The sequence below is a fragment of the Anser anser genome (assembly GCF_964211835.1).
Source record: "Anser anser genome assembly, chromosome: 2".
Taxonomy (NCBI): domain Eukaryota; kingdom Metazoa; phylum Chordata; class Aves; order Anseriformes; family Anatidae; genus Anser; species Anser anser.
Window position 1 is genome coordinate 80,630,243 of NC_139721.1, and position 24,549 is coordinate 80,654,791.

The 24,549-nt window shown below is 38.1% G+C and overlaps 1 protein-coding gene across 4 annotated transcripts in view; it reads right to left on the reverse strand.

Annotated features, from left to right (window-relative positions):
* Window positions 1-1,591: 1,591 nt before the first annotated feature.
* Window positions 1,592-24,549, reverse strand: part of ZCCHC2 (zinc finger CCHC-type containing 2) — a 44,405-nt gene continuing 21,447 nt past the window's right edge. Inside the window, exons 5-14 of one of the 4 annotated variants that reach the window (XM_083822386.1) lie at window positions 22,501-22,613; window positions 20,507-20,601; window positions 16,868-16,951; window positions 15,078-15,135; window positions 12,239-12,374; window positions 10,596-10,660; window positions 9,623-9,717; window positions 6,871-6,999; window positions 4,625-6,133; window positions 1,592-3,606 (exon numbers count right to left, since the gene is read on the reverse strand). In XM_083822386.1, coding sequence (XP_083678512.1) covers window positions 3,539-3,606; window positions 4,625-6,133; window positions 6,871-6,999; window positions 9,623-9,717; window positions 10,596-10,660; window positions 12,239-12,374; window positions 15,078-15,135; window positions 16,868-16,951; window positions 20,507-20,601; window positions 22,501-22,613 — 2,352 coding nt within the window. In that variant the 3' untranslated portion in view covers window positions 1,592-3,538. Of the gene's footprint in view, window positions 3,607-4,624; window positions 6,134-6,870; window positions 7,000-9,622; window positions 9,718-10,595; window positions 10,661-12,238; window positions 12,378-15,077; window positions 15,136-16,867; window positions 16,952-20,506; window positions 20,602-22,500; window positions 22,614-24,549 lie in introns of all 4 variants that reach the window. The other 3 variants (XM_083822385.1, XM_083822388.1, XM_083822387.1) reach the window with 3 other exon arrangements.

Sequence of the window (24,549 nt, forward strand, 5' to 3'; positions counted from 1 at the left end):
CACCCCCTCAGTGGTACCAGCTAAGTCAAGATCGAGGCATTAGGTCATCGCTGCCACCCTAACGTCACTTAGCTGGGAAAATTAGGTCATCTGTTCACTCATAAGCAAGCTATGTGCATCGACGCACTCACCCCGATACTCATCTCGCCAGTCCTGTCCGTGCCCCGCTCATTGTTTGTTTTTCCTCCCAGCTTTGGGGACAAACGCCACACTTCCACATCCGCAGCAAGCCATACAAACCAGGAGTAGCACAGAACTTGGGAGTCGCTCCTGGACAGCCTGAACAGCAGCCAGGGCCAGCCAGAGAGGGGGATTGCCTCACGGATCTTCAGGGCATTCAACTGCTTCCAAGCCACTGAATGGAAGAATCCCTGCAGTTGTAGTTAAACCTGATTGCCCAGGTGAGAGCAGGGTAGCCAGCGAGGACAGCTGGGTGAGAGTATCGTTAGGTCTCCGGCAAAACAAGCAGCAGAATAATGAGGCATTTCATACTGCTTGCAGTGCCAGAGGGCAAGCATTTTTAGATGTTAGGATTGATAGGTGCGCCCGGGATCTGTTAGTCAGGATTGCTCGCAGCATAAACAGACGGTGTCATTCAGGCACACCGGAGCATCAGCATCTCTGATGGCATGATAAGTAGCAGATCCCTTTTTCAAAGCAATATGGTTAACTCACAAATTCCTTGGACATGAGCACGCACTCCGGGAGGGATACGAGATCCTTGCAGAAACGGAATGTTTGCATAATGATGTTTTGTGTGATACCTCATTAAAATACCCGCTATTATGCAAGTTGCCCAAGGAAAAAAGGTTGGGTTTGTGGGCAGCTTTGAGCCTTCTCATGTTGGTTGGTTTCTCATGAAGTAGGTTGCTCTGGGTAGTAAGCTGGGATAAAGATCTAAGACAGTCTGTGGTCCTCAGCTCGGTAGGTAAGCTGCTGCTAAGCACTAGGAATTAGAAGCTCTGGCTGTACAGTAGAGGGAAGGGAAGGTGACAGAGTAATTATTACCCTCCTCTTTTTCAGTACTACTTGAGCACATTCGGGTATTAAACTCCTATCATACCACTCAGCTGTAATCTACACATACATAAGCTGCTTCTCTAGCCCCAAAACTCCTGCTGTCCTTCCACGTATTTTAGCAGACGGAAGAAGATCTCACCTTCCAGTTAGTGCATGACCAGCAAACACGCTGTATCGAGGAGTACAGTGGACTCAAGTTGCACTGCAGTCAAAAAAGCATGTTTAAACTGGGTTTCACCCCAACTCCAGGAGCCATCAGAATAAAACACAGGCTTAACTGCTCTGAAAGAGCTCGGGTCAAAGTCCTGGGTCTATCACAGAAGGCCATCCTCTTTCTCCCAAGAGATCTATCTGCCCTAGAGGAGCTGAAAGCAAGAGACAGTATCCTGACTGCAGTTACAAGACTGATCTTACCTTCAGTCAAATACTCTCAGCTTCATCTTAAAAGTGACAGATTCCAAGCAAAACAGTAGCTTGCCAAAACCTTCCACGTTCCCATCCTCTACCCAGAAGCAAAGTACCACTTTTATTTCATTTTTCTCAGCGATAAAGGACAGTACTTGAACACGGGTACTTTTTTTTTCTTTTTTTATTGCTGTTAAGTCAAGGAAAAAGGTTGCATAAAATCCAATCTCTTCTAGAAATATAAGTGACCTTTCCAGTACATTTCAAATATCAAAGTATATGGTAAACATACAAATAAAGAGAAGGTAACATACCTCCTATTTACAGTACAGTATTTTAAATCATAAAATAAGTTCCATAAAGTACAACTGGCAGGTAATTCACAATACAAGTCCATTGGTGGTTTAACACCCTCACTTCAACTCAAACGCAGTTCATTCATTTCAAGTGGTCCAAAAATACCCAGATCAAATAAAAATTTTAATCAAAATAATTTTCATTTACTACTTAAACTTTTTTTTTTTTTTAAATTAAAGCTTTCATCTACCTCCCTCCCCGTTTCCCCCCCCTCCAAGAAAAAAGTTTCAAAATGTACACTGGTGCTATAAATATAAATGCTACCTATGAAGAAATGTAGTAATCAAGCTTTTTTTCTTCAAGTTTTTTTTTTTTTTTTGTTTAGCAATTTATTAGACGGCTGAACCAAAGATTGATTTTATTTCATCCCTCTACCGGACACTGGGCCTTAGTTTAAGAAAAAAGATTTCTGCCATGAACTGTGAGGAATGCCAAACCCTATGGATATACAGTGGTAGTTGTTCATCGGTGTTGAATGCAGCAGTCAAAAAATACACTCATCTTCCAGATAACCTCAGTGCACTTTAGGAAATCAAATATTACCTGGAAGCAATTTAGTACTTATATTGGCTTTTAAAAATAAAATAAAAAATACAGCAGCATTAAACTTACTTACTCATGATACTGACATGATTAATACCATCTTAACACTCATTTCAGTCTTTCACATTATACCGTAATTACGCATAGTGGTAAATTGTTATAAAATAGTGACTTTGCTATTTGGTAGACAGGTTCTAATACTAATACCTGACTATTTTGTAGAAAACCATAGCTTTTGTTCAGTTTGAAATAAAACATTTACATTCTAAGTACAATGCAACACTAATAGTTTAGGAAAAAAATATTCAATCAAGTAATGTTCATTCTGTGTTGACACGATGTAGAATAGCTTTAAAAAAGGAAAAAATGCTGTCAACTTTCATTACAAATGCAAACACACTGAGTACAACATTCATACCATTTTTTTCACCTTTTTTTTTTTTTTTGCTGAACATACAGGCTAAAAAGCTACAATGGAAGAAAAATCTGTCAATTTAAGCTTGTTCATTTTTAAAAATCTGTTCAAGTCCACACAGTTTCAGCCACTTCCTGCTCTATGTATTTTCATTATTTGGGACTCTCAAGAGCTGTGTATATGTATTTTTAGTAGATATAGTACACACAGTACGGTGTGTTCCTTTGGATTCTCCTAATAGGACGTTTGAACATCTCCCCTCAATTCATGAGCATTAATTTAGAGTAGGGGCAGGGTCTGTATGAACTGCTAAACACTCATGCAAGTCCAACGAATCCACGTGGACAGACAGGGAAAAGAAAATCAAACAGCAGCATAAAGAGGACAGGGAGTGGGAGGGGGAGAAGATTGTGGTGGGGAACATGACCAAGTTTCTTCTTTCACCATATGGCTGCTCCACCAGTGATGTCAGAGGTCAGAGGACTTTTTTTTTTTTTAAATGCAGTAAACATTGCACATGTCTCAAGTCTTCAGTGCAAAAGCATGGTTCGAATGCTCTTTTTGATTGTTTGGCTGTGTGTGTGAATTACATGCATTACGCAAGCCTTTTGTAGAACCAGAAGGAGACCAGGGACTCAGCTTTCTTCTTTTGTATGGAACAGAGGTGCAAAAGCAATGAAAAATTCCAAAAGAATATAAAACCGGGAATGTCCCAAAACACAAGACCACCCCCCCCTCCCACACACACCTTCCCCCAATTTCCCAAGCTTCAGTTTAAGTAGGCAATGTTTACTTGTTTCAGTCTGCAGAATCCAAGGTATCATTGGAAGGGGGAGGGGGAGGTGCGTATCTCAGTCTGTAAGTGCCTAAAACAGGAAAGAGAACTACTAAGTCACTGCTCACAATTAAAATGGATTACAAAACCACTACAAGGTATCAAAATGGACATGCTCTTCAAAAGGCACTATCATCCTCCAGTCCTTTCAAAGTAGGTCCCAAGATTTTATACTATTTTCTTTCAACTGCTCGCTAAAAAATGTCAGTTTTTTTAAAAAAACCACAGACAGCAGATATAGGACTTCACCCTTGTTGGAAAAAACGCAGAGAAAAGAAGACCCCACCAAGGCTCGTCCTTCCTGTTCCAGTCCGACCAAACAAGTCAAGTCAGAGTGGGCACAGGCCAAGAACCAGGAGCAGTTCACGTTCCATGTGAACACTGCCTTTTCTCCACTGTTCTGAATGGAGAAAAAAACGGCGCGCAAGACCGAAGCCTTTGATTTTTGGTTCCAATTGGTTTCTGCCTTTTTGCTGCAACTTGTCTGAAAAGTTGAAGCGTATTTCATTTGTGTATTTCACGATGGGGCACAGAGGATGGCTGGTTGTGCAAATGTAAGCTTTACAAAAGTTAAATTATCAAATGGCCACTTCGTTTGCTTTTTTGAGTTCTCCTAAGTTTTAAGGATTCACGTTCACATTATAGACAGTAATGGATATTTTCTACACTTTTTGCCAATAAATTCTCTCCAAAAAACACTGAACAGGAATGGAAAAATTGGAACAACATGCAAATCTCAACATAATGCCAAAAACAAACCAGTGAAAGGAATGACAAGTTAGAACAGATACAGTTTGAGTTCCCAGCTCTGAATCGTGCCCATTTTCAGCTTCGCGCTGTGAATCCCATTCCCTTGCTCTGTTCTACAAAAATTTCAGGCAGAGATAAGATACTTTGCAGTTTTAGAGCAGGTCACTAATGCACAACCATTTACACAAAACATACACACGCACGCACACCTTTCTGCAAGACCAGAAACAGCACATTCAGTAAGGTAAAGAGAAACTGCTAAACTCAAAAGCAAGTCCGCTGGGAGTTATCATGATTACCTTGTTGACTGGCCTCCATGGATGACTGCTTACAGTCCTGCGCATAGTGTCCACTTACACCACAATTGTAACATGAAACGTTCCCGTTCTTCTTGGGTCCCGACCCATTTGTGTTGGCAACTACGTTAGGTGCTGGATATACAGGATAGAACCTCCCAAATCCTGCCATCTGCTGCATACCATAGTTGGCTTGGCTCCCCATTACCGGGTCATGCATAAGCCCGTTTGCATATGGAGACTGAGGCAGGAAGAAAGGAAGTTGTGTTCCATTGCTTTGATGTGCTTGATTGAGGTAGCTGCCATTGCAAAGGGATGGCAGAGTGAAGAAAGATGGAACTCTGTAGACTTGTCCATGAAGTGGGTTATGATAAAAATAGCTATTAATCTGAAGGCTTCCGTTGGTCCCACAGCTACACCTCCGTCCACAAGAACCGCAAGGACCAGATCCCAACTGCTGCGGAGGTAACATTGTCCCATTAGTGTTATTGTTTCCAACAGCGTTTATGTAGGATGTGCTGTCGCTCTGTGCAGTGCTGTGTGTTAAAGCAGGGCTCGGGCTAGGGGCAGGGCCTGGCGTGTGTGTAGGTATTGCGGGAGGAACGGTGGACTGCACCTGGCCAACACCTAAACCAGCGGACTGAGGTGGCGAGGAAGTTGCTACAGTGTTTAGCACGTTTGTATTCTGGTTGGGCAACACACTGGTAGCGTGAGGACTGCCTGGCAAAGCGTACGAAGCTGGTGGAGGTGGTGGTGCTGCCGTGGAGAGACCAGCTGCTGGAAGAACTACCTTGAGATTGGTAGGCTGAGGGATCGCTCCTGGGTTTCCCTCAATGTGAGGCACCATTTGATTCAGTCCTACCACCTGGGATGCAGGTTTTGTGATGGGATCTGTCGTAGGAACTGGGGATCCTGGGAAACTACCTGGATTGTGGACTGGGATAAAGGCAGTATTTGGTGATCCAATACTTAAGTTTCCTGTTGGCTGCTGCGGTCCATTAACTGTGCAACTTTCTGACGATCCCTGTGGAGAGGGCATTTTCAATCTGTGTATTGCCAAATGCAAAGCAGGGCTACCAGGCTGGACAGAGTGTGGAAGGAAAGTGGATGGGACTGGCAAAGGGGAAGCCATCAGCTCAAGGCGTTTCTCAGGTTCACCAGAAGTCCCTGGGCCCATTCCACCAGGAGGTGAATTCGCAGACTCTCTCACTGGTGAGACAGCAACAGGCGTGGTAACGAGCATTCCCATCGTTTTACCATCTGCAGATATGGGCGGTGGGACAACTGCTTCAGGCTTTTGGGCAGCGCTGTGCATCACACAGTGTAAGGCAGGCATAAAGGAAATGTGTTGGAACTTTGCGTTCAAAGGATCTTCCGAAAGGCTTCCGTTTTCGTTATTCACCGCAGAGATCTGAGCAGACGATTTGTTCATGTTTGATGAACTGACAGCACTGTAGCCTGTAAACCTGGTTGCGTTTTGATTCCCAGAGTCCTCAGAATTGCTATCCGTATCTGTGGAGAAAACAGCGTTTGTCAGAGTCGGAAGAATGTATATGAAACTACATTAACTCTCACCCTGGACTCATTCACCCACATAAAACTACATTTGCCGACACAAATGATAGTTACATCTTCCTGAATTAGAACAACTTTGAGACTATTTTCATTCATCCAGATCAGGGTAGGTCAATCTCAATCACTCGCCTATACCAAACTGCCTAACAAGCTACCGTGTCTTTGACTTGTGAGTATCTGCAAATGGGAACGGTGGTACACAGACCACATTAGGAATTTGCATCTACCTTGAAAGATATTAACACAGTTTACTCAAATTTGGAAGCAGTGGCAAATTCAACGGCCATTAAATACAAAGAGAAGAACCTCCCAGAAATGATGGGCATACTTTGATGTAAAACAAGTCAACTTTATGCCAAACATAAAACATTTTTTCCATATACTGTGCTGCTGAACTTAATCAAGAGACCTACATCACTGAAGTCAGAAAATACTGGTATCTTGTATGACATACATGTACGTAGCAATCTAAAACTCAACAGTATGCAAACAGTCATGCTATTTGCAAGAAGCCTTCAAATCATCCAGCCACAAAACTCACAAAACAAAACGTCATCTGTGGCGAGTTCAGAAATGAGAGCAGCTAATAAAACTGAGAAACCAATTAAAATTAATGCAAGAAAAAGATTAGTCAAGGAATACAGAAGTTCATGCACACTCTCCACAAATCCAACCTCTGTCTTTTTCTTCTTCACTATCAAAGCTTTCCCTCCCATCATGTCGTGGACTAGAAGGAGAACTGTAACTTTCAGACGATGTTTCTCCACATGTATCATGACCAGATCCAGTGTCCAAATTCAGATCTAAAAATAAAAATTGGCATTTTTATTTTTAATCTTAGTATATTGAAGTGAGATTGTTTTGGTTTGCTGATATCACGCTAGTCCAGATTTTTGTTTGTTATACTGTGTTCCTACTTAATTGCATCTGTCCCTTCTAATGTTTTAACGCCGTGCATCAAGGGCTAGTCTTGTACCCCACATATCTGATGACTGAATCCTTCATGTTAAAGAAGGTGACACTGAAAATTCACATTTATGCAGAATAATCAAAAGAATAACCCTTCAAAAGTTTTGTGATGCTTATAAAAAGTGTACTGTAATAATAATTTCCTCTGCATGGTAGCAGTCAATTGTTTCCATTCAAGTAGGTGAAATACTCCTTGGTCACACCAGCAAAGGCAGAAAGCTAACTCAGCAGGCACAGTCCAAACAATACACCTTTTCATCACGAACTGTTCAAGAACAGGCTTTAAGCCAACTGTATCAACAAAATCAGAAAAAGAGGTGAACTACAGATGCGTAAAATTGCTTTCTAAATTTTGAAAGGGATCGTGGGAAACTCATTTGCTGGAAATGGGATTTCAGGGTGGGTTTGGATCCTATTAGTGAAGTCAAGTCTAAGCCAGAATGCTCCGGCTTTCAGGTTCAGCCTCAGAGGTGAAGTAACAAGAGAGATGTGTGCTCTCACAGAATGTAGGCCAGATGCTAGCAACAAGGAAACCCCAATGCGGCAAAACTCTGTTGGAAAAACTCCAGGACAAAACCAGAACTCTTATTTAGGTTACTATTAATTGTTATAAATTTTTAATTTATTTATAATTATTGATTCATTACTGTTATCGCAAATATAACAGGTTGGGATAAGTCATTATAAAGCTGACATAATGTTTTGATTCTTGAAACCATTTTCCCGGCTAGAGAAAACCTATACTGAAACCTATACTTGGTAAAATTATTACATATTCTAAACACTTGTTAAAATATAATGTGAAGTGGAAGTGTCAACCTCACAATGCTGACAATTGTTCAAAAAGTCCAAAGCACTTATCACAAAATATCAAGTCTTCTAAGTTACAAGTGTAACTAAATGAGGACTCAAAAGCTAAAAATAGGGAGTGAAAAATGGAAGAAAATACGATGCAATTAAGAGCTGCTGACTCAAAAGAGGACATTTCAAACCATGCTTTCAGATACAACGCTAGGGAGACTCAGACGGCTACATGATTTTTTCTTCTTGTAGACTGCATCTCGAAAAGAGTGTATCAGATGACATTTTTATGTTTGTACGCAAACAGGTAGAAAGCTCATCCCTGAAGACTGAATTGCTTCTAAACTCTCTGGGCTGAAGCTTCTTCTTGGAGCAGCATTAACTAGCCATATCTCTATCAAGGAGGCAGTTTCACATCTGTGGATTAGTGCATAGTGGGTGAACGCAAAGCACTCCTTTTTAGCATTGCACTGTATCACACAAAATTGCACAGTCTCTGAAAGTTACCATCAGTTCATAAACACTCAGTGTGTTTTGCTTAACAAGAGCAGTAAGCAATCAAACGTATACAAAAAGCTGTCCTGTATATTATTTTTCCTACTTGTACAGCTCTTACCTATAACCTTTTACAAACGTATTGTTTTTGCTAACTTTGTGAACTGTGAATTCTTAAAGTTTCTGTCAGATTTTAATACACTTTTTAGAAGATAACAAAAGCTGCCCATAAAGCACATGACACTAATTCAGATATGGGATCTACCTGGAACTCTCAAAGGTAAGAAGTGATGAGAAGAAAGAATGAAAACTTGTTCAAGACTGTACCCCAAGGAGAAGCATGAGCAAGACAAGGCACTTTGAAAGAGTGCTTTCAACACTTAGGCCAATTAGGTGGTATAGAAAAAGGTAAATTCTTTTTCAACTTTCTGTTGGGAAAACTAAATATGAGAAAGACAAGGATGCAACTGATATTAGGAGGCTGGAAAACATCAAGACATCAAAGTCAATAGGTAACATAGCCCTTCAGAAAATGATAATAAAACCTGAAGGCTCAACTTACTAAAACAAAAATGATATTTGTGTTGCTTAACACTGACTGATGTATACAAACTCTGGCCCAGACACTAGATTTTGCTGCGTTACCTAAACTTGAAAACCCTGTTAGGGCAGCGTACGCGGTTCTGTGCTCAGTAGTCACCTGGTTTATGCACTACAGTTCACCAAAGGGTCACACCAGAGGGTTTTTATAACGGGTTCCCCATGTGCCACCCCATAGCACTAGCAATCCATGAAACTAGTGATCTGCAAAGAAAATGCTAATGACAAGACGCTGGACTTCCACACACTCAAGACTGCTGAATTCCATACAGAAGAAGCCTAACTCTGTTTCTGCAACTACTACTCAAGGCAATTTACGAAGACTTTACTAGAATGTTTCCAGTTTTGCACAAAAGGAGACATACCCTAAGCAATTTTATACAAAATACTGTCTAGCACATTTTATCCAGAAAGTCAAAGCACAGACTAGACAGCCAACATGCTGACTTGCACTGAAAGAAACTTCAAATTTGTGATTTCCTCTTCACTGCAGAACAATGAATAAATGGGCAAAACTGGAAATTCTGTTTCTTACAAAGAGCTTAGGAGAAAACATCTTACCTTTTGCTGTCCCTGTACGTATGTGCTGTGATGCTGCAACTCTAACTCCATTAGTCCTGTTATTCAACCGGCAGTCAGTTTTCTTTGCTTTCTCCCTGTGTAAATAATTTTCACGTTTTTTTTTCCCCAAATGCATGAGCACAGATAACCAACCATGTATGAAAACAGAATGCCACTGTAAACAAAGGCAGTAACTCCAGGCCACAAATGTGTATTTAACAGATTTAACAACAAATGTAGATAATGCACTAATAGCCTTTATTTATTTGTTTAATATACCAGTAATTAAACTACCAACAGTGTTACTGAACACTTTGAATAAAGATCTAAAAGAAAACACACAAGAGTTTAAAAAAAAAAAAAAAAGAGGATGCAGCTGATTCTGCAGCCTTTCCTGAAAGCTAACGAATGTTAGTGAAGCCATACCCTAGACTATGGTAAAAGCATCTGGTTACAGAGTAATAAAATGACAAGAAGTCAAGTTGAAACCTTATTAGATAAGGTTGTAAATTTTTTCACTTCCTTACGGTGGAGGATTGTTAAGCCCACAGGAAGTTCTGAAGCCCTCTGATTCACAAATTATCTTCAATAAAACATTTCAGCAAGTTACCACCCACTGTCTGTCCTTACTTGATCTTCACCATTTTCTGGACAGCTTTTCAATTTTTAACTTTCACATAAATATAAAGGGAAAAAAAGGTAATTCTGTATCACTCAACCTGCTTCTGCTCCTTAGTCTGTTTGCTAAATGACAACTGACAATTTTAGGAAAGGAATGCATACAATTACGTTCTGTTTATCGCATTACTTCTTTTCAAAAAATAAAAGGTTTTTTTATATAGCCTAGTCTCACAATATGCCAGCTCTTATTCCACGATAGTAAAACAAAGCAGCTAACTGACTGTACGCTCTGTTTATCAGAGTGAATGCACCACACGTCGTTCCTGGATTACTGGTTATGTTGGAAACCTACTTTTCCAGCTGTGGCTTTCCCTTCTTCTTGCTTACTGCAGAGAGACTTCGTTTTTCCCCTGTATGCTAAACAGAAAATACAATAATGCGAGTCATAAAAGATAATTTGTATCATGAAAACAAACAAAAAACCTTAGACTTAAAGGTCTATGAGCCCATGACTAGTGCTGCTCACAGATGCTACAGCCATACAGACAACTATTTGTATGGTGCAATCAGACCTTCAGAATCATGCATATCATCTTGCGTTTATGCTATTATTAGCAAAGGACACAGCGAATTACTACTTCCAAATATTCAGAAGATATCAGTCAAATTATTGCTATAAGTAAGCTGTAAGTCTTTCCATTTGAGGAGAAAACCAAACACTTTTCATCAAATACTCCCTAACAACTCCTTCCTCGAAAAGAAGTTATCTCATCAGAGTTAATCATAAGGCTTAAGGGGCTACAGAACTTTTGATTTAAGTGGAATTATCTGTTTGGGAGGGGGAGAAGAGTACATGTGGCAAATTATTTTTACATTGCAAGTTATATTCACATCTTGACAAAACAGGTACCTGGCCTTGATTGCTGCTAAACTAAACTCTATAAAATACCACCTAGGAGCGTATTAGAAAAAACACAACATCTGCATTTTTCTGTAAGTATATACTAGTTGCTAGTGATATCTCATATTTGGCAAAGCAGTAAAAACTGTGACAACCCAAAAATAGTCTCTGCCTACGCTGTATTTGGAAATCTTCTAAATGAGAAGTAGCTTTTACTCCTTCAGTACATCAATTTTGTCTTGCCTCAAGCTCGCGTACTTCAAGCTTTGATGCAGTCTACCATTTCTGCTTTGAAAACGAATCTCAATTCATTACCCTAGTTTGTGAAATAAGGAAACTTTGGCTTGCCATTCCCCACATAATAATCAATAGCCTAATTCTGCATGTGGAATGAAATCAATATTAAGCAATTCTAACATTCAGGGTTTTTCAGATGAAAACGTGAGCAACCTTCCTTCCCTCAATTTCAGTACCTGAATTTATTTATGAGTAATTATTCCTCCTGACCACACTCATACCGAAATTGACCACCGGAGACAAAAAAAAATAAAAATCTCACACAATGTGTATATATGCATCCAGCTATTAACTTTTGCAATGAAGATTAATACTTAAGTTACTTAGATAATGGAGGTAAGATAGATGAGGGCATGTCTAACCTGTACTCCCTGCTGCGCCGTTCATATAGTTTACTTATTAATACCACGTTGAGTTTGTTGCTTGCAACAACACAAATTCCTTAGGCCTTCTGAAATTCTCTGTTACAGAGAGTTGTAACTTATTGTACAACACGCTACAATAACAGGAAGTTCCTGCTAAGAAATTAACATTAAGACTTTTCTGATTGCACACGTCCTGTTGGGATGTTTTAGCTATAAATTCAAAACAAAATACTTAAACTTCAACAGAGTGGTAAGTGTAAAAATTATGAGGGGTTTTCTAATCAAGGTAGGTCACCTGCAACTTGAACATGGACAATTATCGCTACAATTTTAGCAGTCTTCGTCGTCTTTTATATCTAAATATAATCATGTGTAGAGGACAGTCTCATTTCAGAGTTTCAGAACATTGCTTTAAATGTAAAAACAACACACCTGGTCAAGTAGGTTTGTACAGTGCTCTGGGTGCTGCTGGGCAATACAGCTTTTTCTTCTCCAGTCCATTACCCCATTTTGCTCAGAGTGCTGTATGTTAAGGCTATCCAGTGAAGAACATTTTGCACTACTAGTGCTGCTGAAAGGAAAAAAACAAAAGCTATGCCAACGTGAACAAACTTGTGGGCTTTTCCTACCAACATACACATTTTTACATTGTGTTGGGAAACAGTTATTTTGCTTTCTGAAAACGCTAGAAATTCAAGACATTTTAAAGACAAATTACAGAAGTTCTTGCACACTAAAGTTATAATAACGACCTGAACATACATGGAGTTCCTTTTGAACGTCTACTAGAATTTGATGCAAAAGTCAGAAAAAAAACATTTGGAGAAAACAGCACTTGAGAGAAGAGTTTTCATGGATATTTCTGCACGCAGTCTTTTTGTTCGCTTATATCATACAAGATGTGGGGAAACTTTCCAGAAAGAAATGTATTCTGAATTCATTCTCTTTCTTCCTTATGATTAATGACAAAATTTGTAATTACTATTTCAGAATTCATAACACATATCAGAAAAGGAGCGCATGCCTACTTACAAATCGTGCTGCAGCTGTGTTTATTTGAATTTCAAACTAGTCCTCTTGTTTTATATGTTAACCTTGAGGGCTGCTAGATTTGAGTAGTGCTGGGAAATGAGATTTGCATTTGACATTTTCTGTGGTCCTTATAATGCCTTGCACTGATGTTTCTCTTAGCAGTTGCCAGCCAGTGGCAAGTTTTAGCTAGGTCTGAGAGCGCTTGTCAGTGAAGACTGCTGGACAAACAGTCAGGGGTCTCACAAGGTCAGTAAGGGCACATGGATCTATATAAACTTGTCATCTACCATTCAAAAACATATCCTACTATTCACTGGATGCAAAAAATAAGGGGAAAAAAAAGGAGTTAATACTTTTAACTTCTTATCAAAATACTCATGCTGGAAATTTAAAGCACCTTTTAATTCAGGGCTTTTGTCAAGGTACATGAAAATTACTGTAATATGAGATGTTAATCAGTTCCCATGATGGCAGAAATCTAGCTCACTCCAAAGCAGAAGACATGCTGAAGTTCCAGCAGCTACTTACCAAACACCTCTGCAAGTAAGTGCTCAAACTAATTTAAAAGACATGCAATAGAATATTTAAAAACAAAACAAAACAAAAAAAGCTCAGACAAACGGTGACAACCCAAGGTGGTCCCTAAATAGAGACATGACTCCATAATTGTAGAGATCTAAGCAAGGTCACTTTAGAAACTTCTGCCAAATAGGATTAAGTGAAGCTGCTGCTAAATTTGTTGTCATTTCGTATAAGCTGAAATACTGGTAAATATTTATTTCAGATATTCAATCTCATTCCTCCAAGCAAACGTCTGGACCTTTTCAAGAGTAAGGCTGCCATACTTAAATAACAACAGAAAACAGACGGATATAATGTATAAATTTTCCTGAAATGTACCAATGCTGTCTGAGATGAACCATTATTTACTCTAGAAAATTTTGTATACATTTAAAAGAGAAAAGTATCATTCAATGCCATTTCTTTAGAGCCTATAAATAGCAGGCATAGGTTTTAAGGAAGTCTCAGTGTGAACACAGGAGGATTAACAGGCCTTCAGTAATCAAGTGGTAAACACATTTTCCCCTCTTAAGAAGAAAATAACAGCTAGCAAAAAGATTTTCTATCACGAAGATTTGTGGAAAGACCTGTCCCAGTTCATCAAGCTGCTTCTAAAAAAACCACTTTGAAGAGAGATCCTAAACAACAGTCAGTTCTAGTATACTTTATTATAAGAGTAAGTATACTTATAAGTCTATATTATAAGAGTAAGAAAAAAAAAGACTAATTCTTTTGGATTGATAACTGTATGTTAATAAGCTTGGATTGAGCTCTTATGACTTCATAGTAGTTTTCTAACCACTGGCATAATCAAAGATTTTGTTAAGATGCCATTCTCTTCTTGGACAAATTTAAGTTGAGAGTAACTTAGGAGGGTTAAAAACAAAAACAAAATGAAACCAAATCACTAAGTTCTCCAACCAGTAATTTCACAACAATCTTGTTGGTTAAGATTCACAAAACTTTGACAAATGGTTTTGCACTACGATTGTTTGTTAATTATTGTAATTTCAAGTGAATCTTTCCCCTGAGATAAATACATCTTACAGATAACGTAACAGTTAAACACAGAACAAAATTGCAAACCACAAGAAAAACTCTATTAGTTTTTTCCCGTTAATATAGTTAAAATACTGCACAACTATGTGCAAACATCTCCAAAGATTCTGGTTAAGATACATTAACAAGTGAATGGACTTAAATAAACAAGGTATACAAGCTCTAGCTGCTAAACAAGGGAAAGAATGGGCTACCTTCTCCGCTAAGATCATCTTTGAAACTATTGAAGAAAAGCTGAGAATCAACAGCACTGGAAGTTTCCGTATATGCATGTGTGCATGCACAAGGGAAAGAAAATATAAAATATATATTGATATTACCCAGACTATAAACAAAATCAAAATATCAGCTTAAACAGAAGACTAACAAAATTTGTGTAAGAAGAGAGTTCCAAATGACCTATACCTACAGATTCAGAAACACAATCTTTTATAATATTTTCAGTAGAGTTTTAATACAGAACTTGTCCATGTTACATAGACCTTTCTAATACAGATTAAGCTAATCGGAGAAACAACCAACTGAACAAGCTTTTATCTAGAAGGAAAAATATACTACCAAAGCACTAACAAATGAAGTTCAGAAAGGTAGCATGGGCACATTACATCCTGGTACCTACTTGGCAACAGGACTTTTTCCATTATGTTTCTTGTGGACTGTTGTGTGTTGCATTACATCTGGAAAAAAAAAAGGCAAAAGGCATGATTCCAATAGCAGTTATTTTCTCGTTTAGATCAATCCAGAAAATTCATCTTTCCATCACTACCCGACACACTGGAAGACATCTCCATTAAATATACTAGACTGAATTTACAGTGGTGAAATTAACAGATGTTGCATAGAGGACAGATCAGTTTGTACAGACAGTAGAATCAAGACTCTTTACCTTCAATTTCACAAAAGAATGAAACAGAGAAATAGGAAGCATAACAACCCTCTGTTTGCTCACCTCTAGATTTAGTCATAAGGACTAAATGTGTGATTGAGTATTGTCCAGTATGAAAGGGATGAAAAGAAGAAAGTGAATTAAGTCAGAAAAGTTCAGAATTCTGTAATTTTTTTTTTGGCTACTAAAATGAATCTCAAAATTCCATGTCATTCACAAGTTCTGAATAGTGAATGAAGGTAAGTCTTACACAGAAGAATTGCATTCTGACCCTCAGAAATTTCACTGTGCATGTAAAGCTTTACTGATAACATGAGACAGAAAAAGAGATACCGCCTCAAACAAGAAACAAGAACCTTGGATTCGTGGTCTGCCCATTTCTTTAAAACAATGGTTGAACTTTAACAAAAACAAGTTTTTTTTTCAATTGCAACTAGCCTTCTTGGTAGCCATCATTGGGCCTGAACTCCTGTCAATGCAACACAGAAGTCCAAATGACGACTTGAAAAAAAATAATTCAATTTTAAAACGTCTGGTAGCACTTATTAAAATGGCACACAAGGTGTTCTGCATTGCATTTGTAGCTTCATCGGTTGAACAAATTCCTTTTAAGGACAGTATATAAAACTTCTTGAGCTGTTTTTGAATATACTGTAAATTTACTTGGTGTATTCTGAACTCTACAGAAGAATATAACAAAACAATCTTAAATAAGAAAAGTCTGTCTGAACTGCATATGTGGATTACTGATTGCACATAAGATCAACTACAAGCTTATTAGTTATTAGCATGTAAGAGGATAAGAGCGGTGCCTTTCTGTGAAAGCTAGTACATCTGTGCATGTTCACCTATCAGCCCCATTTCTCATCCTTTCCACCTACCAGAAAGTTCTACTTGCTCATTACTCAAAGCAATGTGAAACTGGCTTGACATTCATTACAGAATGAAATTACTGACCAGCCACTAGACTGCTGCTTCCATTTGTGAACTGTTTCCTGAGGTATTTGGAAAACACCAGCTTTGAGACTGTAATCAATATTCACTACAGTCCCAAACAGTTAAAATCCTTATTAACTGGCCAGAGTATAAAAGCAGTGTAAGTTAAGAGGAAAAACTTCAATATCCTTTCTGTGTAAAACTAAAATCTAGACAAATTTGACACATTTATAGCAAAACAAGCTGCTGCATTCAACTTGTAACCCAAATAACTGAAGAATAGGTAAAAACATGAAAAGCTGCAAACAAACTTGTCTCAAGTAAATCGTGGAGTATTTCTTCCTGTTTCCTCAACACAGCCGTGAACTTCTGCCTCCAAGCTGTCTATGAACAATCCCACTTCTTGGATTATATAGCAACCCTCTAAGGAAACTGTAGGATGTATACAACGACTCTTCATTTATATAGCACATTTCATCCAAATCTCTCAGCTTTGTACCAATAAAGAAATTGGTCAACTGCATGATTTCCAGAACTGAGTGTGGTAAATTTTCTCAGAGAAGAACCACCTTTAAGTACACAACTACCTTCCTCCTGACTTGAAGCTTCTGAACTGTCCTCCTTGAAGTGTTCTGGTGCTTTAACCGTCTTCAAAGAGGGTTGTAAGTTACCTGCAGAGAATAAAGTTCACGTAGTAACTTTATAGATCTTGAACAACTAGACAGTTCCTGAGTTCTTGCACTAAACTGGAAGCTAGGGAAATGGAAGACTGAACTTTCTGGTTTGCATGTGGCAATAATTTGAACATCGTCTCCTTCAAAGCAGGCCATCTCCAAGAACAGAGGCTCTATGGAGATGCTTTTATTTTGAAGAAAAATGTGTGCAAAACAATTTTAAAGCTATGGTAAAATTTCAAAAGCTTTGGATTGTGATTATATTATGAATATTTCTATCGTATTGCACATCAGATTTTTCATAAATAATATTTTCTGTTTCAGCAGGAAATAGCAGGAGACCAACTACAGTTACTAAAATTTTTACACAATAAGTTACACTCCACTGTTAAATCGTTCACCTGTCAAAGGAGACTTAATTTGGGCTGAAATCGTCTAGTGCCCTTAACACAGTCTTGATGCATCATTTTTGCCTTGTTATGCCAGACGAGGTAACAAAAAGTGGCAATAATATTTACAGTTTTGTTGCAAAAATACCAGTGCCCCACTCTGAAAGAAAACTAAGTTCAGCAATGAATTTAACTCTAGGAGTCGACTCTTTTCCTCTCAAAAAGTTCCAAGTTAGTGCAGGTAACAGCATCTGAAAGCTGCTGTTCAAGGTCTTGAAGTATTGATGGGAAGATCTTCCTGAGTATTGTTTGCATTGAACATACTAAACCCCAAGAGATCGTGTTTGAATGAAGTCTACTGGGATCAAAAATTTACCCCAGCCTGAAGAGGTGTCTAAAATAACTGATGTTATGAACCAGAAGAGAGCTAATTGATTCCCTCCTTAATGGAACTGTGACAGCATAGATAATGACGCTTACTGAACATGTTATTCAGTGTGAGATCTCAACTATTATTTAAGGTATAAAGATCCTCCACTGAACTGACAAGTTATTTCCACAAAGGTTTTACTAAAATCATACCTATAGCATTTAAGTACTTCAGAGAGTATTTTTATATTTCTGTGAATGGACATTTTATCCCCAGATCTAAAAAATGACTGAAGACCAATGCAAGCCACAGTAACTTTCTGTAATTCATTCTGCACATTTGATTTAAGAAAAATCTCATCCCAGTTCTCAAACACATGCTTCTTCCCTCTCCCCCAGCACTGTCACCATACTCAAAATATGCCACCATGGCCTAAATTGTAATTGTAAATACTTAGCAGGATTTCAGGCTTCCCAAACACAAAATTTAGAAAAACACAGTGGCCAGCAATAAAAAACAAACAAAAAACTCAAAAAAGAGCAGGATGAGTACTTCTGTCTTAGCACAGAACGTATTAGTCTGCTCTACAGTAAATGTGATGGTGAACCTGAACCATCCCAGAGGAGTTATCCAGTCTCCCTTATCAACAGATAAACAACTACACTTAAATTTATCATACTATTTGTCTTCATCAAAGCTTTCCTTACTATCTATCCCAATGTCAGGGCCCTGAACCACACCAGTGATCTTTACAGCCTCTTCTGTCCTCCCAAGGACCACACCTGCCTGCGTTCGAGACCAGCTCTGGTACAGGGCGGTTTTGCAATCTCAGGTGAGACTGCTGGGAATGAGCTGGGAGACGCCTCGTGCAGGGCCTCCATCCTTGGGCTCAGGAGCCACATTCAAGCTCAGGTCTTTGCCAGGGCTATGCTGCAGCCGTGCCTGGGCCTAGCCACGTCTCGCTGATCCTGTTCTTAACCCTGACCCACTGACTTTTCTGCCCTGACCTCAGACATGACTCACTGCTACCGACTTCTCTGGTAATCACCAGACTCTTGCCTGTCCCTGAGCCTAATCCTCCTCACAGCAAGTTAAGCCCATTACAAGTTTTCTCTCCTCTCTGCTAAACGATGAAGTTCCTCATCCTTTCTATCTGTCATGCATTTTAGATCTGACAAATCCTCATGACCTTTCATGTAGCCTATATGCACATATATACACATTTTTGTTTGTTTTTATTACAAATTATCTCCCATTTATGATCACACTATAATCTGTAAGGCATTGTCCTGCAGAATTAATGTTTTAATCTACCAACAACCCTGCAGATCATTTCTGTCCTGCACTCATGCAGTTGAGTCTACTATGATGGGACCTAGCACTGGTTCTTTTTCAGTGCATTTCTACAATTTGTGAAGATCATTTTAAATTATAATAATGTACAACAACATACCGACAACTTTTTCCCACCTAGATGTAGCCTATAGACTAATACATGCAAATCCTATGCAGTGTGTCCATCATTAATGTGGATCTTTCTGGACCTTGGAACTTCCTTCCTCCCCATGCAGCTCTTCATTACAAGAGAGTTGTCAGAATTTTTCACAGCAATAAATTCCAGCCAATTTCACAATCATCCTGGACCTCATTAGTTTAACTGATATATGAAACTTACATATAAGAATGTCCTAACTGTTACTAAAAAAAAAAAAATTCAAAACCACAAATAACATCTTCAGCTTCTCCCATAATAACAAGGCCCTATCTGATCATAGAACGAACACATCTGATACACCATATGTATCGTCTCGGATTTGTGTTAACTGTCATCCCTTTATTTTCTTTCGAGTGCTCACAAGCACTCTGTTCAAAAACTCTGACTTATTCCTTACTAAGATCTTCTGCAACTTCTTAGGCTATGGTCTCACAGTCAGTACTGTAACTGTCATGGTGTATAACATGCACTGAAAGAAGAAAAGATTCAATAGAAACAAAGAGCACATCTTAAGGCAGCCATACAGAGAAGCTAAGCTTGGGTCACACCATTTATAATACAGAAGTGCCAGGTCCACCAAGGAAATATCAGCAACGCAAATGCTCTGAACAAGTTTCTTTAAGATCTGAAGTCAGAGCCATCCTACTATTTACATACTATGTACCCAAACCAAATCTTAGTTTAAATATCAAGACAAACTCTACAAAATCTACAAAAGAAACCAAATAAATAACATGCAGTTTTTTGGGGTCAGTGCAGCAGGCTTTTTGTTCCCATGTTTACAACAGCCTCATCATTCATTTTCACAGGATTCATAAGAAAGGTAGCAGTAGCTTTAATAAAAAAGCATGCTTTTTAAAAACCTGTTTGAAGTCTTGAAGCTTTAAAGAAGTTTTTGAATGGCCAAAAGTATTTGGCTGCATTTCTATTCAATACCACTTGTCCTACTGCTGAAGTGGTAGTGAGGTCAGGGAATTCTGGCCCGTTTTCAGATTTCTTATAAGGATAAAGTCCCAAAGTGTTGCACGTGCTCAATTTATTTTTACCTATTTTAGCAGCATGATGGTACAGAGAAGAAAGAAAGAAAAGAACACAGGCTGATGCTTCACAGCACATTCCCACTGCCAAAAGCGTATGTGTCTGCTGAAAACAACTATTCATTGGCAGTGAGTTCAAGTATGACCAGTAGAATACAATGTAACATGAATACGTAATTAAAAAACATAATTAGGCATGACAGGAAGAATCATTTTTTATAGACTTTTTGTTACATAGAACAGTATTAAGATATTTCTTACTGTGAGTGTGCAAAGATTCTGATGAAATTGATTGGAAGAAGTTGTATACTCTCTGATTCTGCAGAAAAGCTTGTGATGTATTTGAAAATAGCTGCCTGAAATTTAAGTGAAATTTTGTTAAACTGTAAGTAATATTTCATAGGAAGAATAGAAAAGTACCATTTAAGAGCAAATTAGGTAGTTCTTAAAAAGACTAAACACTTTAACTTGCAAACTTGGACACTGAGCATACAGAAGATTAAAGGCTACTTCAGAGCTTTGTTGTTCAGTCCTTGTGTTCAGTCCTAATTGGAGTACAGCCAGTAAAAGAAATTGGTATGATGGATTTTTTTAAAATTAAAAACGTACGTGCTTTTGAGCCACCCTAATTCAAATATTTTCGCCACCTGTAACATTATCAGGCAGGAGCTTGGACAGATTCAAAAAAGCACTGAACCTTAAGTTTTAACTTTTTTCCTCAACTTCTTTTTTTTCCAAAGCAATGCACCTACTTGTTAAATACACTTATTTGATTAAATACAAAGTTGAATTCACTTATAAAGACGGTGTTTGAATTTCATAATTATCTCCAAGAGAAAGGGTGGGATTCTCAAAATTGCTCAGCACTGTTCTGAATCTGTTCCCAAGAGTTCAATGACTTCCTATAGCTTCAGACAAGAAAACAGTCCAAGAATAAATATTTTAAGTCTCACAACAGCTTTCCAGCTTTTGCTTGCCAGCACTACAGTTCTACTATTTTTTTTTTGGAGGGGGGGTAAAGGCAATAAAAAATTTTTTTGGCCAACCAAGCACGTACTTAAGACACCTAAATACACATTTCTGCTTAACTGACACTGTAAGAAATTTTTTTTTACGAAGTAATGCTATTGTCAAGATTATTCACATGGTCATTTAGCATAGTCACAACTTCATTTATAAATAGTAATTACAACTCCATACTACATCATGGTTCGATATACTGAAAAGATATCCTCAGTGTGTTTGTAATTATTCTGCAGTTAGGCTTTACACCTCTTCTGTACTGCAGATACTTACCAATCGACCAATATTTAAAAACATGATGCTTATTACTCAAAACTGACCTAGTTTTTACCTTGAACATCAAGCCAATAAAAGCCAAATAATGGTACAGATCAAAATAAAAGAAAATTGGGAAGGAGACGGGAAGGGGAAGGTTGAGGCATGCAGCAGCTCTGTATCTTCTGTAGCTAAGCTATTGAGACAAAACCCTGAGATGTAAGAAGCTTGGACTCGAGTACTCATCTGCAGTATTCAGAGCAGGAGCTTGACAAGCAGTGCCTGATTACTTCAGCAAGTGTCTCAAGACACACTTGGCCTAACCTGATTAATAGTTTTAAGTTACTTTGAATAAGGTTGAACAACCCTGACAGAAAAGAACAAACCTAACAAGGTACCTATAGCAAATAAAAAGAACAAGGGAGGCATATTCAAATTCATACTGCTTTTCTGAGGTACAGGATTTAATCAAAATGGTCCACAGCTCAGCAAGCACTCTCATAACTAGATAACAGGTTATGAGGTATCCGCCCTTTTCTTACAAATGTGTGAACTGCATTTTATTTTATAGATACGCTTCATTGTTACTGTTTATTCATTTCCAAATTCTGTTGTGTCACTCTATCGTGATTTAGAATCAGAAAATAGCACTTTGCGTTATTTAGAAAAATTAAAAAGTATGTCTTTGTAAAATGGAGATAAGGCCCTCCTCCCTAAAGTACCAATCATTGCTAAACAATGTTGTCCCACACTAATACTTTCTTAATTGGATGATTACTCCTTAATAAGTCCACACCACTGAAGTTTGAAAGTAGACTCTCATTTTCAAGAAAAAAGATATATTTCATCATTGCCTTCCCTTCTTCTTCATAAATTGCATTTACACAGCAGAATTTACACTGTCCCTAGCAGTCATCTAGTTTGATTGCAATCCCTTTTCAGATAATGCATTTCAGGTTATTTGCTAGAATTCTCACCTGATTATGGGCTCAAGATCAGCATGCCTTCGCTCTTCCCTCTTCTGAAAACCCTGATTTAGTGCTCTTAAAATAGTCTTGTCAAATGCTTCTGAAGACAATTCCTTTGGAAGCTGAGAAAAAGGTTAAAAATGTCAATTACTCATTTCTCATCTTACGATTATCTTTGTTCATCATCAGTCTTTATACTTTTTGTTATCAACAGGAAACTCTACTGTTCCAACTTGAATAAAGTAATTTGCAGACAAAGTACAACAAATTATCATAATTTAATTTTGGTAGAGAAACACTTTGCTGTAAATTCTCCTATCAAGTCTAGGTGTATGAAGCTCTAAAGCTGTCTTTAAAAGAAGATGTAGATTCAGAAATTTACTGATGTTCTTTCTCAGAATAATTTACATCCTTTTTCAATGTCTTTCTTTAAAGGTTTCACACAAAAAAAGTAGGTCTGAAAATAACAACAACAAAAAATACCAGGGAGGACGACGAGCACTGTACTCACTATCATTATTTCACTAGATTAAATTATTTCAAAGAAAGAGTAGAAATGACCATTTAAAGTTACATAATGCACTGGGTTTCAGCAGGCAATACTGAGATCACTCAATAGCAAGTCCTTTTCCAGTTGCTATTACCACCAAAGCTTCTTATGAAAATTCATTCTATTTCCAATGCCAGTATCACAAAGTGATACTTCTGATGTTCTAGTGCAGAATGTAAAATTCTTGCTACCAAGGAGCTGTCAATTTTAAATGAAAAATTTTCCCTAGAACAAAATTTTCTCACATTTGTAACTTCCAGAACGATGTCCTACAGTATATGAAAGGCTGGTGAAATTAGTTAATTTATTTAGAAAAAATAATAAAAGTATTTTTTTTTAATTTTGGTACAGTTAAAAGAAAACAGCCACAGCAGATATGCTTTCTCCTAAACTTAAAAGCTATTGCTGATCTGGTTTACATCTACCTTCAGTTTTGATCAACAACACTAAGCAACTTATACTATAGCGGCATCCTCCTCTCATATATCTGTAATATGCCCAATCCAGAGCGCCAGCTGGATATACCATGCTGCTAGTGGTATAACAGCAAAGCACTAAGTAATTCTTTCACTGACTGAAGTGCTACTAATAAACAGACACTATGTCTAATGTAGATAATTGCTTGGTAACATGCAAAAATAGGAACTTCTGGAATTCAGATAGACAGATACTGTTAGTATTAGTACAACGCCATAGCACCTGAAGTGCATTAGATACGAAAACAGACAGAAATGCTTCTGAACAGAAAGTAGGTTTTCTGAACACTTTGGCTTTAATATGTGTTACTGAGTATCTCTGACTGAAGAATTTGTCAGTATTAAACAAATGGTTTACTCATGCTACTCCAAAAGCATGGGGAGGTGCAAACTTCCTGTCACCATGTTCTGTATATAATTTTGCCTCAAGAAACAGCCACAACTTTTTTTTCCTTTAAAGCTTTCATTAAAAGGGATTCAAATCCTCTTGTAGATTAAGATTCAGAGTTATACAAACCAAAGTGTAGGTGCTTACTATCTTAACTCCAGGTAATGAGATAGCCTTGTTACCACAAGCATGTTAGTCCTTCCACATATGTGGGTAACTTCCTACACACAAATAACTTCTTATGCTTATCACCCAAGAGAAGGTGCTCTTCAAATATAAGGAAAAGTTACCCCATTTACTACACCTCAGCTTTTCTCATCAATGCTGCTACTCTGTAACAAGTTTTATACAATTATCTTACTCCTACCACCCACAAACTTGTAATTTCCTATCAAGTAGTTTGCCCATTCCTTTCTGCCCTAGGAAACAGAGCGTACTACTTAACAATGCTATGCAGACTGGAAATAACAGAAAGCCAGAATGCAACGACGGGTGAACTTGACAGCATTCATACTTCCATGGTGCTTTTTAAAGCAAGACAAATTCCTCCTATTGTGTTTAACAATTTCCTTTCTTCTGCTGGCTATCAAACCAATAGAAACCAAAATGCTTTTTCAGCTGCGCACATTCTCCACAGAGCCACC